The sequence below is a fragment of the Physeter macrocephalus genome, chromosome 7, assembly GCF_002837175.3.
Source record: "Physeter macrocephalus isolate SW-GA chromosome 7, ASM283717v5, whole genome shotgun sequence".
NCBI classification, from domain to species: Eukaryota; Metazoa; Chordata; class Mammalia; order Artiodactyla; family Physeteridae; genus Physeter; species Physeter macrocephalus.
In genome coordinates, this window is record NC_041220.1 from 78,755,087 (window position 1) to 78,768,820 (window position 13,734).

The following is a 13,734-nucleotide window of genomic DNA, read 5'->3' on the forward strand; positions in this document are numbered from 1 at the left end:
GCAACGGGAGAGGCCACAACGGTGAGAGGCCCGCGTACCACAAAAAAAAAAAAAAAAAAAAAAAAAAAAAAAAAAAAAAAAAGCTGTTGGGTTACTGACTAAGCGGAAGTACCTGCTCATTCTGATTTTTTTTTTCCCGAGTCACTTCTGGTTTTTCCTGCAAAACACCTTGCCCAATTTAGACTGCTTTAGAGCTGCCGCATATCTAGAGCGGTCTCCATCTTATTTCTCATTCAACCACCTGAGAGTTAAGCGTGAGTCTTGTATGGCTTTGAAGAAGAAAGAAAGAAAAAAAAAAAAAAAGTCAAGTTCTGACTCAACTCGGCGCAGATTCCACACTCACCCTCTCCCTCCTGCCTCCCCCAGGTTTCCGCCGGGGCCGTGGATGCCTTTGACATTATGACCGCAGAGGATTCCGCCGCAGCCATGAGCAGCGAGCCGGCCGCTGGGTCCTCCACCAAGGTGCCCGAGGGCGTGGCGGGCGCGCCCAACGAGGCGGCGCTTCTGGCGCTGATGGAGCGCACGGGCTACAGCATGGTGCAGGAGAACGGGCAGCGCAAGTATGGCGGCCCGCCGCCCGGCTGGGAAGGTCCGCACCCGCAGCGCGGCTGCGAGGTCTTCGTGGGCAAGATCCCGCGCGACGTGTACGAGGACGAGCTGGTGCCCGTGTTCGAGGCGGTGGGCCGCATCTACGAGCTGCGCCTCATGATGGACTTCGACGGCAAGAACCGCGGCTACGCCTTCGTCATGTACTGCCACAAGCACGAGGCCAAGCGCGCCGTGCGTGAGCTCAACAACTACGAGATCCGCCCCGGCCGCCTGCTCGGCGTGTGCTGCAGCGTGGACAACTGCCGCCTCTTCATCGGCGGCATCCCCAAGATGAAGAAGCGCGAGGAGATCCTGGAGGAGATTGCCAAGGTCACGGAGGGCGTGCTCGACGTGATCGTCTACGCCAGCGCGGCCGACAAGATGAAGAATCGCGGCTTCGCCTTCGTCGAGTACGAGAGCCACCGCGCCGCCGCCATGGCGCGCCGCAAGCTCATGCCCGGCCGCATCCAGCTCTGGGGCCACCAGATCGCCGTGGACTGGGCCGAGCCCGAGATCGACGTGGACGAGGACGTGATGGAGACCGTGAAGATCCTCTACGTGCGGAACCTCATGATCGAGACCACCGAGGACACCATCAAGAAGAGCTTCGGCCAGTTCAACCCGGGCTGCGTGGAGCGCGTCAAGAAGATCCGCGACTACGCCTTCGTGCACTTTGCCAGCCGCGAGGACGCCGTGCACGCCATGAACAACCTCAACGGCACCGAGCTGGAGGGCTCGTGCCTCGAGGTGACGCTGGCCAAGCCCGTGGACAAGGAGCAGTACTCCCGCTACCAGAAGGCGGCCAAGGGCGGCGGCGCGGCCGAGGCGGCAATGGTGCAGCAGCCCAGCTACGTGTACTCCTGCGACCCCTACACGCTGGCCTACTATGGCTACCCCTACAACGCGCTCATTGGGCCCAACAGGGACTACTTCGTGAAAGGTTAGTGGGGACTCCTTGCCTGGGTAGGCCCAGGGATCCGCGTCTGCCAGGTGGGCGGCGTCGGGGGTGTGGTGGCTGTCATTTACCGAGCCGGTGGACGGCGACCCCCCACCCCCCACCCACCGCCTCGTTTGGGTGTGGGTTCTGGGTTCTGTTCTTTGCTGGCGCTTAAGGCATGCACTTCTACAGCACTGAGAGAAATGCAGATCGTTAGTATGTGTGGGATGAGTGGTAGAATCATGGGCGCATGCAAGCTCTTCCTGCGCTCAGAGTTTCCAGGGCCTACCTACCGTGGGGCTAGTCTGCAAGGCTCTGGGTTCTTAGGTTAAAAACTACGTGTGAAATGAAGTCTTTAGAATGTTGGGGATTAGGGGGCGCAGTGTTGTCGTTGCGTTTTTTGTTTGGGTTGTTTTGTTGTTTGTAGTCGCTGGCTGGCCTGTAATGAAACCAGGCATCACACTGGGAAGCAGAATGCTTAGCTTCTGGGTCCTGTTCTCTGATTACCTGCTTCTGTGACTGAAGTCAGCCCCTTTAACCTCCCGACGCTTGTATTCTCACACATAAAATGAGAAAGGTGACTAGCAGTTCCCCTTCCACAACTAACTTTGTTACAGTCTGTGAACATTTTTATTTATTGGAGTTGCAGTTGCAGTCCTAGGAACTCACCCTTCAGGTTCATCTCTTGCATTAAGCAGACATTTTAGGGTGCACCTAGGCTGGAACAGAAGGTGTGAACCATCTTCCAGTTCACTGAAGGACAGAGGTGTAGCCACCTGCAGCTTAGAGCCAGCGCAAACACCTAAGTGCCAGGAACCTTGAGCTAAGGTCCGCCTCCTGTACTGTTGCTGTTGGTAGCTCATCATGTTTTGTGTTGTTATTATAAGCAGGCAGCATAAGAGGCCGGGGTCGAGGTGCAGCTGGCAACAGAGCCCCAGGGCCCAGGGGTTCCTACCTTGGGGGATATTCTGCTGGCCGTGGTATATATAGCCGATATCATGAAGGAAAAGGAAAACAACAAGAAAAAGGATATGAACTTGTACCGAATTTGGAAATCTCTGCCGTCAATCCAGTTGCCATTAAACCTGGTACAGGTCAGTATAAACCGGAGTGAGAATGGATCTTTTCAGCCTGAACCCCAGCCCTCTCTTTGAAGTGACTTCCTTGGGTACTTTTATCTGCATATGGGTTCCTCTTCTCAAAGGCAACCGGAGATTAGGCAAAGAATGTGGCCTCCTGGGCCTTCTTATCTAGAACTTAGGGAGATAGTCTAGTTTTGACCACATTCAAGTCAAACTTTCCAATAGTGGGTTTTTCAAATGGGTATCACCAGTTGTTAGGTTTTTTTTCAATTAGGCAGATTCTCAACTAGGCAGATTGGGATGGGGGGGTGCAGAGATAGAAGAACACGAGTCTCTTCTGTGTCTTCTACCAGCTAAACACTTTCTTCTCCTTACTCAAGCCTATTTCTACCACACGCATCAGAAGCCAGAAGGCGCATTTCTTTGCTAGTTCTGAGAGTTGCTGGGAATGGTAGAAAATTCCCCTTCAGGAGCAAATAACGCTACTGTCTCTTGTCATGGTCGTAACAAACCAAAATGCCCGGGAGCAGCAACGAAAGTTTTTGCAGCTGATTTCCAGCTCTCATTTCCACCTTTTGCTGGATCAGTAGATTGGGGGTAGGGGCACTCAAGTAATTCAAGCCAGGGACCTTGAACTTTGCTTCCACCCTCCACAAACCAGGCCCCACAAACCAGTTTTCCAACATTGTTAGTGCTCATTGGTCGCCTAATGTGAAACAGGTCTTTCTGATCCTAACCTGCAAGGAGCTTTATGTAACTCCACAGCGTGAGCATAGCACAGACTCCCTATTTACACACACCACACAAGCCCACACATGGGAAATTCCGCCCTGATCCTCCTCCAGACCTTTTCCCGGTCTCATGGAGGGTAGGTTGAAGAACTCTTTGAGAACATCCTCACTTCGAAGCTCAGCCTCCCTGACTTTCTGTTGGCTGAGGTCTGCACTCCTTCCCCTGGCTGAAACAGACTCAAGGGAGCTGTGCGAGTGGGGCGTAGGTTGGCATTGGCCACATAGGGCTTACAAAGCATTTTCCCAGTAGAGCTTCCTTTTGAAGTAATCCGGTGATTTTTTTTTTTTTTTTAATGCCTATGAAAAAATTATGCAATTTCTGCAGGTAAGTGACTCCTTAGATTGGATTTCCTTATAAATGCCATTGGTGCTTTAAGCAGTGTAAAACAGATCCTGTTTTTCTCTGTAATTCCAAAAACAGAGCCTGGATACAGACTTGTCACTTCTTCTTGTTGGGAAAGGGACTTCTGTTGGCATTAGCTTAAGATTTAACTAGAGAAAAGAACTCTTAAACAACCTTTAAGCATAGAGTTGTGTTCTGGGGCATGGAGTAGCTGACAGCCAGAATAATCCAGAGTTGCTTAGTACAACTCAAATATAGCTCAAACTTATAACCCTTTCTGGGCCCTATCCCCTTGACCTCTATTTCTGATTAATCCAGAAAATTAGAACTATGTATTTTAGGAGGAACACCAGGGCAGTAGTGAAGTATCTGGGCACAAGATCATATGGATGGAAAGGCAGGTAAAAGATTTGGTTAAGATTTTAGGTATATTTTATTGAATGGCTGTATCATTGTTTAGCCCACAGTCATTTCTCTTTACCTTATATCGTCAGCTTTTATTAGAAGAAATTACTTATAGTTGGAGAAAAAACATAAGTGAAAGGTTACTTTGTGTATGCATTTCAATATTCTTGCTCTTCCTTGCAACACACACATACCACACACTCACACAAACTCCCCCAAATCAGGGCAAGTATTTTTTTTTCTTTTTACCTCTGCTTATCATACATTGACATTCAATAACTGCTGTCTCTTTGAATCTCTGGTTGAAATGAGCCCTTTGGACTTGACTCACAGAAACATGTCTTTGAATTGGCAGGTACCACCAAAAAAAGCAGTCACTCTACTGCTTTGCTATTATGACTGGCCATTAGAAAATTAGGGAATTTTCCATTTTTTATTATGTATTGTTCCTTGAGTCCGTAATATTGAAATCTGAAATGTGAGGTGGGGAGGATGTACACAGACCTCTGAGTTCTCAAAATGAAACCCTCAACAGCATCAGCTTTTTAAAACGTGGTGAAAGTGAAAAGGGCAGCGGGTCTGGTAATGAGTTAGATGAGTGATAAGGAACCAGCAGTCTCCTTCTCACACTCTTGGGCCTCAAGCCTCTGCTCTCACTTCTTATTCTGAGACTGTTTTCTCAGAATTAGAAGGCCCTTTCTTGCTCTGTAGGACCTCAAGAGTAAGAGTCAAAATGCGATTTTCTGTTAGAAGCAGTAGGAAATGTGGGCGCAGAAACCTAACTCTTAAGCTTTCCTTCCCTGATGATCTATGGGGAGACCCCATTGGTACCCACGTGTTTCCTTTTGAAAGTCAAGCCAAGGGGAGAGGGGTACCTGCCACCTCCTCTCTCTTCCTCTTAGGTAGCACCTGTACTGAGGGAGCATTAGTTAGCAGGGAGAGCCCTTGGCTGCTAAACTTGGTTTTTAAAAATATTGAGAAAGTGATGGACCTCCCTCAGTGACTGGATGACTGACCTGTGTTTCCTTCTTACTTCTCTTGCAGTGGCCATCCCTGCCATCGGGGCCCAGTATTCCATGTTTCAGGCAGCTCCGGCTCCTAAAATGATTGAAGATGGTAAAATCCACACAATGGAGCACATGATCAGCCCCATCGCCGTGCAGCCAGACCCAGCCAGCGCCGCCGCGGCCGCGGCTGCCGCCGTCATCCCTGCCGTGTCCACGCCACCACCTTTCCAGGTAGGGTTCTTGCTGCGGTCGTTGTGTTTGTGTGAGGCCTCATGTGTCGTGGATTCATTTAATATTCCACAGGAGAATTTACTGTGTGCCTAGCTCTCTGTTAGAACTATGGGACTGGATGACAGACAAATTTTGTAAGATAAATCATGGCAAGACAGAAAAATTTTTAGTAATAATTGTACTACCCTAATATCGTCACCGTATTAGAGATGGGAAGCAGTTTGCAAAAATGGCATGTGTAATTTTTCAGTGTCATAATATTATACATACAATTTTTTTTTTATGACGCTGGATAATTTTTAACTCATGTTCTTATTGTTAAGGAGCTGACACACAAAATCCCAGGAGATAGTTCACATTTTCCCATTCCAGATTATAGTTCAATGAAGAGTTCTTTAAAAAAAAAAAAAAAAGAGTTCTTTAAAGTTCTGCTCCTACCTCCATGCTCCCTCCCTCTCTCTCTCTGTATGAGTATATACATATGTTTACATATATATACGTGTGGCTGTAGAGAAAGAAATGTCTATAAAGATACATGAAACTTTACAAAATCTGCCTTTACTCCTCTCTTACAACCATATCCAACTATTCCCATATCTCCTCCCAATCCAGTCTTACCATTCCATCCTCCTTCCCCACCTCTACTTACTCATAGTGTTCTCCTCTCTGTGGTTTCTTCTCTAGAATCTTTCCCATCCATCTCACCTTGGAAATCATCTCTCCTGTACTTCTCATTACCTACAGTATTACTTGGCATTTCACTGCTAGTGTGTTCTATCTCCCCAGTTAAAACGAAGTTCTTCCAGAACAAGAGTTACGTCTTATACTGCTTTGTATCTGCAATGTGTAGCACACAGGGACTACCTATGTGATGTATCATTCATCCAGACAGACAGGAAAATAATCTTGTTGAAGGTCTCCTTTGTGAGGCAGTGACTCTCAACTATCTTATCAATCAACAAGTGTAAAAAACTCAGGCCGGGGATGTCTTTTATCTAATTGGGTAAGAATTATCCAGGGGACATGTTTATTTATTTTTATTATTATTTTTTTTTGCGGTACGCGGGCCTCTCACTGTCGTGGCCTCTCCCGTTGCGAAGCACAGGCTCCGGACGCGCAGGCTCAGCGGCCGTGGCTCACGGGCCCAGCCGCTCCGCGGCACGTGGGATCCTCCCGGACCGGGGCACGAACCCGCGTCCCCTGAATCGGCAGGCGGACTCTCAACCACTGCGCCACCAGGGAAGCCCGACACGTTTATATTGATAAAACAGAGATTCTTAGATTCAAAGCCCAGAAGATTCCAGTTCAGCAGAACTGGGCTGGGGTTCTAGAATCCATATTTTGTCCCAGCTCCTCAGTTATGCCGAAACAGAGCCAGACTGTGAACCCTCACAGTAGCCTGCTGTCTGCTTGCTGTTGCCGACTGTGAGCCCCAGTCTTGACTGTACTATTCAGAAAGGGTCAGGCCATGTGAAATTTATTTATCTATCAATATATCGTCAAGTATTCTTTAACTGCAAAATGCCAAAAAAAGGAGTAGGTTGGAAATGACTCACAAAGTAGTTATTCCTGTGGCCTGGCTCTAAATATAATATAGTAACCTACAGGCATTACTTAGTGGAATTCTGCTGATAATTTCTAATTCCTCTTTACTAAGAAACTCGTGAACTTTGGTCTTTGCTGCATGGTCCCAGTTCTGGTGGAGCCCAAATTCCAGGCTTCATGATCACGTTCTGGAATGCAGACTGTTTCTATCTTATGTCAGTCTGCACTGGATGCTGCCGTGGGGTCTTTACACGAAGTTGTGGTTTGGGAATTTGTTCAGTGTGCTGTCATTAGCAGTTGATTTCTATGGAGATTGTTTCCTCCTCCAGTATATTCTGCAGAATGCCTGGAGCTACTTCCTTTGTAACGTGGGAATGGCTTCTTTGAGTGTGTGTGGCCCTGCCACTCTCCCTCAGATCTAAGTACTCTGTGTCCTGCCTCGAGTTCATTGACCTGGGTTCTCTGACACGTTCAGTCCTCTGCCGCCTCTGTGTTCTCTGCCAAATTGCAGCAGAGGAAGGAGCTTTTTTTTTTTTTTTTTTTTTTAAATATTTATTCATTTATTTATTTGGTTGCACTGGATCTTAGTTGCAGCCGGCGGGCTCCTTAGTTGCAGCATGTATGTGGGATCTAGTTCCCCGACCAGGGATCAAACCCGGGTCCCCTGCCCTGGGAGCACAGAATCCTAACCATTGTGCCACCAGGGAAGTTCCCAAGGAGCATTTTAAGCTCCACGGATCGGTAAATAGAAAACTTTTTGGAGTACAGCAACACTGGAAATCAGTTCCCAGCATGGCTTCCAGAGCCTTCTTGGGGAACACCTTCGATCTTCCTCCTCTGTTTTGCAGGTGCTCAGGGATGTTCCTGTTTAGCCATTTTATATCCAAAGTTTCATATAGCCTTTGCAAGCAATTTAAAAAACTTGCAGGTGTAGACGATCATTTTTTCACATTGATTTCTCAGTGTTCTCAGTCTTCACGACAAGTCGGTGGTATAGGTAGAGCAAAGATACCATTCGTTTTTTGAGAGGAGCAAACATTGAGGTCTTTTTCTCTCCTCCTCCCCAACTCCCTACGCTCAGCCCAACCCCATTGTGCTCACCTGAGCCCAGGTGTTGGGCTGCACTGTAGCACATGGAAAGGTTTTTCTCAGATGTCACCTTCCCTGTGATTCCTTCCCTTTGTGCATTTGTCATTAAAGAGATGTCCACACATTTGGAAAAGATGGCTTGCTGTCTTGCTGTAAACCACAGTCTTCCCAGTTCCGAAGATTGTCTGCGTTTCTACTAAGATATTCATTGTGACTGCATTGTAGGAGGCAGGATAATGCAAGGCTAAACACACAGGCTCCAGAGTCACACATCCCCTTGCTTAAAAGTTGTGTCACCGGGACTTCCCTGGTGGTGAAGTGGTTAGGATTGCCATGGAGCAACTAAGCCCGGGCACCACAACTACTAAGCCTGCGCGCTAGAGCCCGCAAGCTACAACTGCTGAGCCAGAGAGCCACAACTACAGAAGCCCGCGTGCCTAGAGCCCGTGCTCTGCAGCAAGAGAAGGCACCGCAATGAGAAGCCTGCGCACTGCAACGAAGAGTAGCCCCTGCTTGCCGCAACTAGAGAAAGCCCGCGTGCAGCACCAAAGACCTAACGCAGCCAAAAATAAACAAAAAATAAATTTATTAAAAAAAAAGAAAGAGGTAAAAAAATATTTTTCAAAGAAAAATAACATCATACAAATAAGGCACTTAGAATAATACCTAGCAGACTATAATCTCTCTGTTATTGTTATCATTTAGTATAATTATTATTTTGGTTACAGTTGAGAGAAATGACTCTTAGGTTATGAAGTTCCTTTGAACATAATTCTGTGACTCTGATTTGCAGGTATTGTAGAGGAATGATAAGTAATTCCTCTATAAAAATCCAGGAAGAAGTAATTTTTTAAAATCTAATTCTCCATTCCACATATCCTGAATTGTTTATTTTAAAGATACATTAAGGGCTTCCCTGGTGGCGCAGTGGTTGAGAGTCCGCCTGCCGATGCAGGGGACACAGGTTCTTGCCCCAGTCCGGGAAGATCCCACATGCCGCGGAGCGGAAAAAAAAAAAAAAAAAAAGATACATTAAGACAAGGAGACCACAGCAGCACGTACTAGAGGGCATTCTATGAAACATAAAGTGCACCAGATGTTTTGTTAAATGTGTGTTTTATTTTACCAGACATCTATCTACTTTTCCATAAAGCAGCTCAGAGAATGAGCTCCATAGCAAACACTTCGGGAAATACTGAACCACAGTCTTCCCTGCATACTCCTCTTTGTTCTGAAAACATAGTATGTTACACATTCAAGTGGAGGGAAGGAAGCAGCAGGGACTTTCAGAGCCAGCATGGCATCTGCAGTGAGGCAGCTTCAGTTAGCTTGTCTTTCCCCACTTCCTCCTCATGTGGAAACCCCACCTTAATCTTCAGAACCCAGCTCAAATGTCTCCACTTCTGAGATGCTTTCTCTGGCTCCTCAAGTTAGTTGGCTCCTTCTCGAAGCTTCTACAGCAATTTGTTTATATAGTGGTGTCATATCTTAGGTGGGAAATGGTTGAAGAGGTCACATTTGCTGAAAATCATGTCTGGTCACAATCGTTTTAGGTCACAGCTTAAGAAGCTGACCCTTTGGAGATCTGTGTACTTTGTTCCATAAAGTTGTCACAGACTATGCTTCTTTCTCTCCGTTCTTGAAACATCATGTTTCTTCAGTTAAGTATGAGTTGAGGCAGCTGGCATGTATTTTAGGAAAAATATTTCTTCTTAGTTACAGTGAGATCAACTGAGTAAAAAGGGTAGACCTCAACTCCCATCTCTAGCTCACTCTGGGGCATAGGCTGATTGCGTGGAATGGTGGGAAGAAGATTCCAGAGCGTTGGAACTTTCCCTGAGCATTCTAGTTCCGTCAGTGTCACCAGCTGAATTCGAATGAGCCTTGAGGATGCAACCTCACTGTACTTTAATGGCTACTGCCTCACTCCCTTACAGTTATTGTTTGTCTACCCCTCTGCCTTTCTGCCCTGAGAATGGCAACTTTTGTTTTGTTTCGTTTTTAAATAAATTTATTTATTTATTTTTGGCTGCGTTGGGTCTTTGTTGCTGCACGCGGGCTTTCTCTAGTTGCGGCGAGCGGGAGCTACTCTTCATTGCGGTGCGCAGGCTTCTCATTGCAGTGGCTTCTCTTGTTGCGGAGCATAGGCTCTAGGCGCCTGGGCTTCAGTAGTTGCGGCACACGGGCTTAGCAGTTGTGGCTCGCCGTCTCTAGAGCGTAGGCTCAGTAGTTGTGGTGCACGGGCTTAGTTGCTCTGCGGCATGTGGGAACTTCCTGGACCAGAGCTCGAACCTGTGTCCCCTTCATTGGCAGGCGGATTCTTAACCACTGCACCACCAGGGAAGCCCAAGAATGGCAACTTTTGTTTCTCTGTCTGTTTCTCCTCCAGACCCCTGGGAGTTGAATGAATGAATGAATAGATAGCTACACGGTGATCAGTAAGGATTCTTTCTCTCCCTCCTCCTCAGGGCCGCCCAATAACTCCAGTGTACACGGTGGCTCCGAACGTTCAGAGAATTCCCGCTGCCGGGATCTACGGGGCCAGTTATGTGCCATTTGCTGCTCCGACCACAGCTACGATCGCCACGCTGCAGAAGAACGCGGCGGCCGCCCTCTACAGCGGGTACGCAGGCTACATACCTCAGGCCTTCCCCGCCGCTGCTATCCAGGTGCCTATCCACGACGTCTACCAGACCTACTGAGATCCACCCACCACAACCACTGAAGGAACACTTTACTATTTATGAAGAAAGAACGTGTTGGGTTAGCACACACGAAACCCAAACGTGAAGAATGTTATCAGATACCATACTGGAATATTTTATATACATGAAGTTTTCACTAGTTTTTTAAGACTGTTTTCAATTTAGCAGACCTGTGTTTGTACATTTCTAAGAGGCTTGCAATGGTTTGTGCCTTAAACACCATCTCTTAAAAATTTGTACGCTGTAGTACATTTGTATAGAGGTTTTCGTTTTTGTATTTTTAAGGATATATTTTCAGTATGAAGGTTATTTTCTTAACTTCTGCACTCCAGAGATTTCTATTTTGTAGTACCTTCAATAGTAAATATATCAACTATATATTAAAAAGCACACTTGAGCAGCTAGGGAACTATTTTGAAAAATATATTCAATATTTAAAGATACAAACAATAGTGCTTTAAAAATACTACATAAAACGTTATTTTAAAAGTTATACTGGAAAGTGCAATTTTAAAATGAGTGAAACCTCTATTTCTGCTGGAATTAAAAGTTAACGGGTGTTACTCTGTGTTATCCATGACGGTTCTGTTTTTTAAACACTCGACCTCTCCTTAAACCAACATTGAAAGACTTGTCACACTTCTGAGTCCAAACACTGGAAAGCTCTCTCACCTGCCACCATCACCCTGGGTCCCTACTCCTTCTCCAAGTGCCTTTGCTCTTAGATGATAGGTTCTCTCCCCACCCACTAGTCACCCTCTCCCCCTGTTCCCAGTCCCACCTTTGTGTTTGGCAAGTCTAGGACAAATGAATTACTCTGACAGAGAAAACATTGATGACTTTTATACTTCTTTTTGTTGGGGTTTTTTGTTATGGGTTTTTGGTTTTTTGGGTGTGTTTGGTTTGGTTGGGAGGTATTTTCAATAGCAGAGTATGTGTAAGCACAAGATTTTAATAGTTTGCATAAGACATCCTTGCATAGCTATTTAATTGTCCAATATACAACTTTCATTCCTTTCCTAATGCTTTTATTATATTTGTTTTGAAGTATAAGTTTGTAGAGACAGAGAATGTTATTGTAGACAAGACCCTGAAAGACTCTTGTCGGCAGATATGCTTCTAGTTGCCTTATCATGTTTCATGCGAAATGTCTGTGGTTGTCACGGTGTTGGAAATATTATGTTTATTGAACGGGGCCTCCCTCCGTTGCCATGCATGTGGCAGGTGAACTGAATTGGGGCGTGCACAGCCAGGAGGGGGAGGAGAGACCTGCAGGAGTAAAAGATAGTTTGTAAATATCTCCTAATGCTTGTTTTTAGCTGTTTTATGTTGCAGAAGTTCATGGTACCTAGTTGAATGCAAAATGAAACCATTTTATTTCAATGTTATTGAACAGTTTTGTTTTAGTAGGAAGTAAATGTATTGTTGCAGTGTTTTGTGCCTGTTTAAAGGCCTTTGTTTAGCAGAGTGAATGTAAAATACAGTAAAATGTTAAGATTGTCATCTACTTTATAAAATACACCAACTTGGATTTTTTTTTTTAAAGGTTCTATCAAGGAAGTGAGGTGTGCAATAGATAGCACGGCCACAGTTGTGTTTTTATGTCATATTGGAGATTCCATCAAACCTTCTACTCACTGAATTTTGCTGATGGCTGCATTCTTATTGTGGATTAATAGGATAGTGCCCTTAGCAAACGTATTAGTTTTGTTTTACATTTTAAATTAAGAGATTCCCAAATGCCCTCTTTTCCCTCATCTTAGGGTGGGTTGAATTTTTTATATATAAGCAATATTTATTTAACTATTCTATAAAATTATTGAGTGCCTGCAAAGGCCTTTAAACATTCCTAACCTTCCTTTCCATCGTCCTTAAATGACATAAAGTAATTGTGCAATGTTCCTGATTCTGTACCCAGCAAACTGCATCCAAACTCAAATCTGTTGTAATGAGTAATCCAACAAAATGCAGTTTGGATTAGATCCCCATCCTTTGACTTTGTATGAAAGAAGTACTCTCCTACTCTCCTTCCAGTGAAGGATTAATTATCAGAGGTTCACTGGATGAGACTAACCCAGGGGTCTTACTGTATTTTACATGTGCCTGTAAATTATTTGCAGAAAAGAAAAAGGAAAAAAATGGTGTCTTAACATGGCAACTACCAAACTACCTTAAAAATAAATGTTGCTGACATAGCCCATTAAGTATCAGTGAGCCTCCTACCTACCTATGGTCTGTCTGTTCCTGTTGTTTGAAAAACATTTCACATATGTACACTACTGAAGTAAGTTTGTAACTTGAAATGTGAACTTTTTTTTTAGGGTTAAGAACAAACTATATAAATGTTTAAAAAAAAAACCAAACTTTTGAGTTCTCTGTTTTCAAACATGCTAGCAGTTTAGTTGTTATCTTTAGTTGCGTTGTATTTGAAAAGCTTTTAAGTTTATTTAGATCTTGCTTCATTTACAATACATTCTTAGGATGTATGTAGTAAATAAAGCTTTCTTTAAAGCAATTTCAAGACCTTATTTTAAATTGTGTTTTTCTTTATACACATTTTTTTTTCTAACAAAATTAGAATAACCCTTACAGCACAGAAGGAACTGACTAATTCATTATTTTCAGCTGGAGAAAATCATATCTTTGATTTGGAATTACTAATGAAGATGAAGCAACATAGTAAAAATTGTAAATTATCAGTGTCTTCAAATTTGTGCCCAGGTGGTAGAAAGTTGAGCACTCAACTACTACTCAGCATCTGGATTAGAATGGGATGTGGCAAAGCCTGTCACTGTTCTCAGTACTGGTTTGTTTATGATCCCAAGAGCTTTACACTCAGAAATCTACATGGAGGCAGTTGATGTGACCTTGAGTTGTTTGGTAGTCTCATGAAAGTGCTGGGGTGACCTAATGTTGGTTACCGCATTGGAAACCAAAGCCCTCTGTTTCACCTTTTTCACAGCACCCAGCAAGATTAGCAGGATACTGCCTTTTTCTCTAGAGATCATCAC

The 13,734-nt window shown here is 44.9% G+C and overlaps 1 protein-coding gene across 3 annotated transcripts in view; it reads left to right on the top strand.

Moving 5' to 3' along the window:
* Window positions 1-13,251, top strand: part of RBM47 (RNA binding motif protein 47) — a 176,966-nt gene extending 163,715 nt beyond the window's left edge. Inside the window, exons 4-7 of one of the 3 annotated variants that reach the window (XM_024118411.3) lie at window positions 367-1,528; window positions 2,413-2,619; window positions 5,191-5,384; window positions 10,487-13,251. In XM_024118411.3, the coding sequence (XP_023974179.1) occupies window positions 400-1,528; window positions 2,413-2,619; window positions 5,191-5,384; window positions 10,487-10,720 (1,764 nt within the window). In that variant the 5' untranslated portion in view covers window positions 367-399 and the 3' untranslated portion in view covers window positions 10,721-13,251. The remainder of the gene's footprint in view (window positions 1-366; window positions 1,529-2,412; window positions 2,620-5,190; window positions 5,385-10,486) is intronic. The other 2 variants (XM_055086076.1, XM_007130953.4) reach the window with 2 other exon arrangements.
* Window positions 13,252-13,734: the final 483 nt, after the last annotated feature.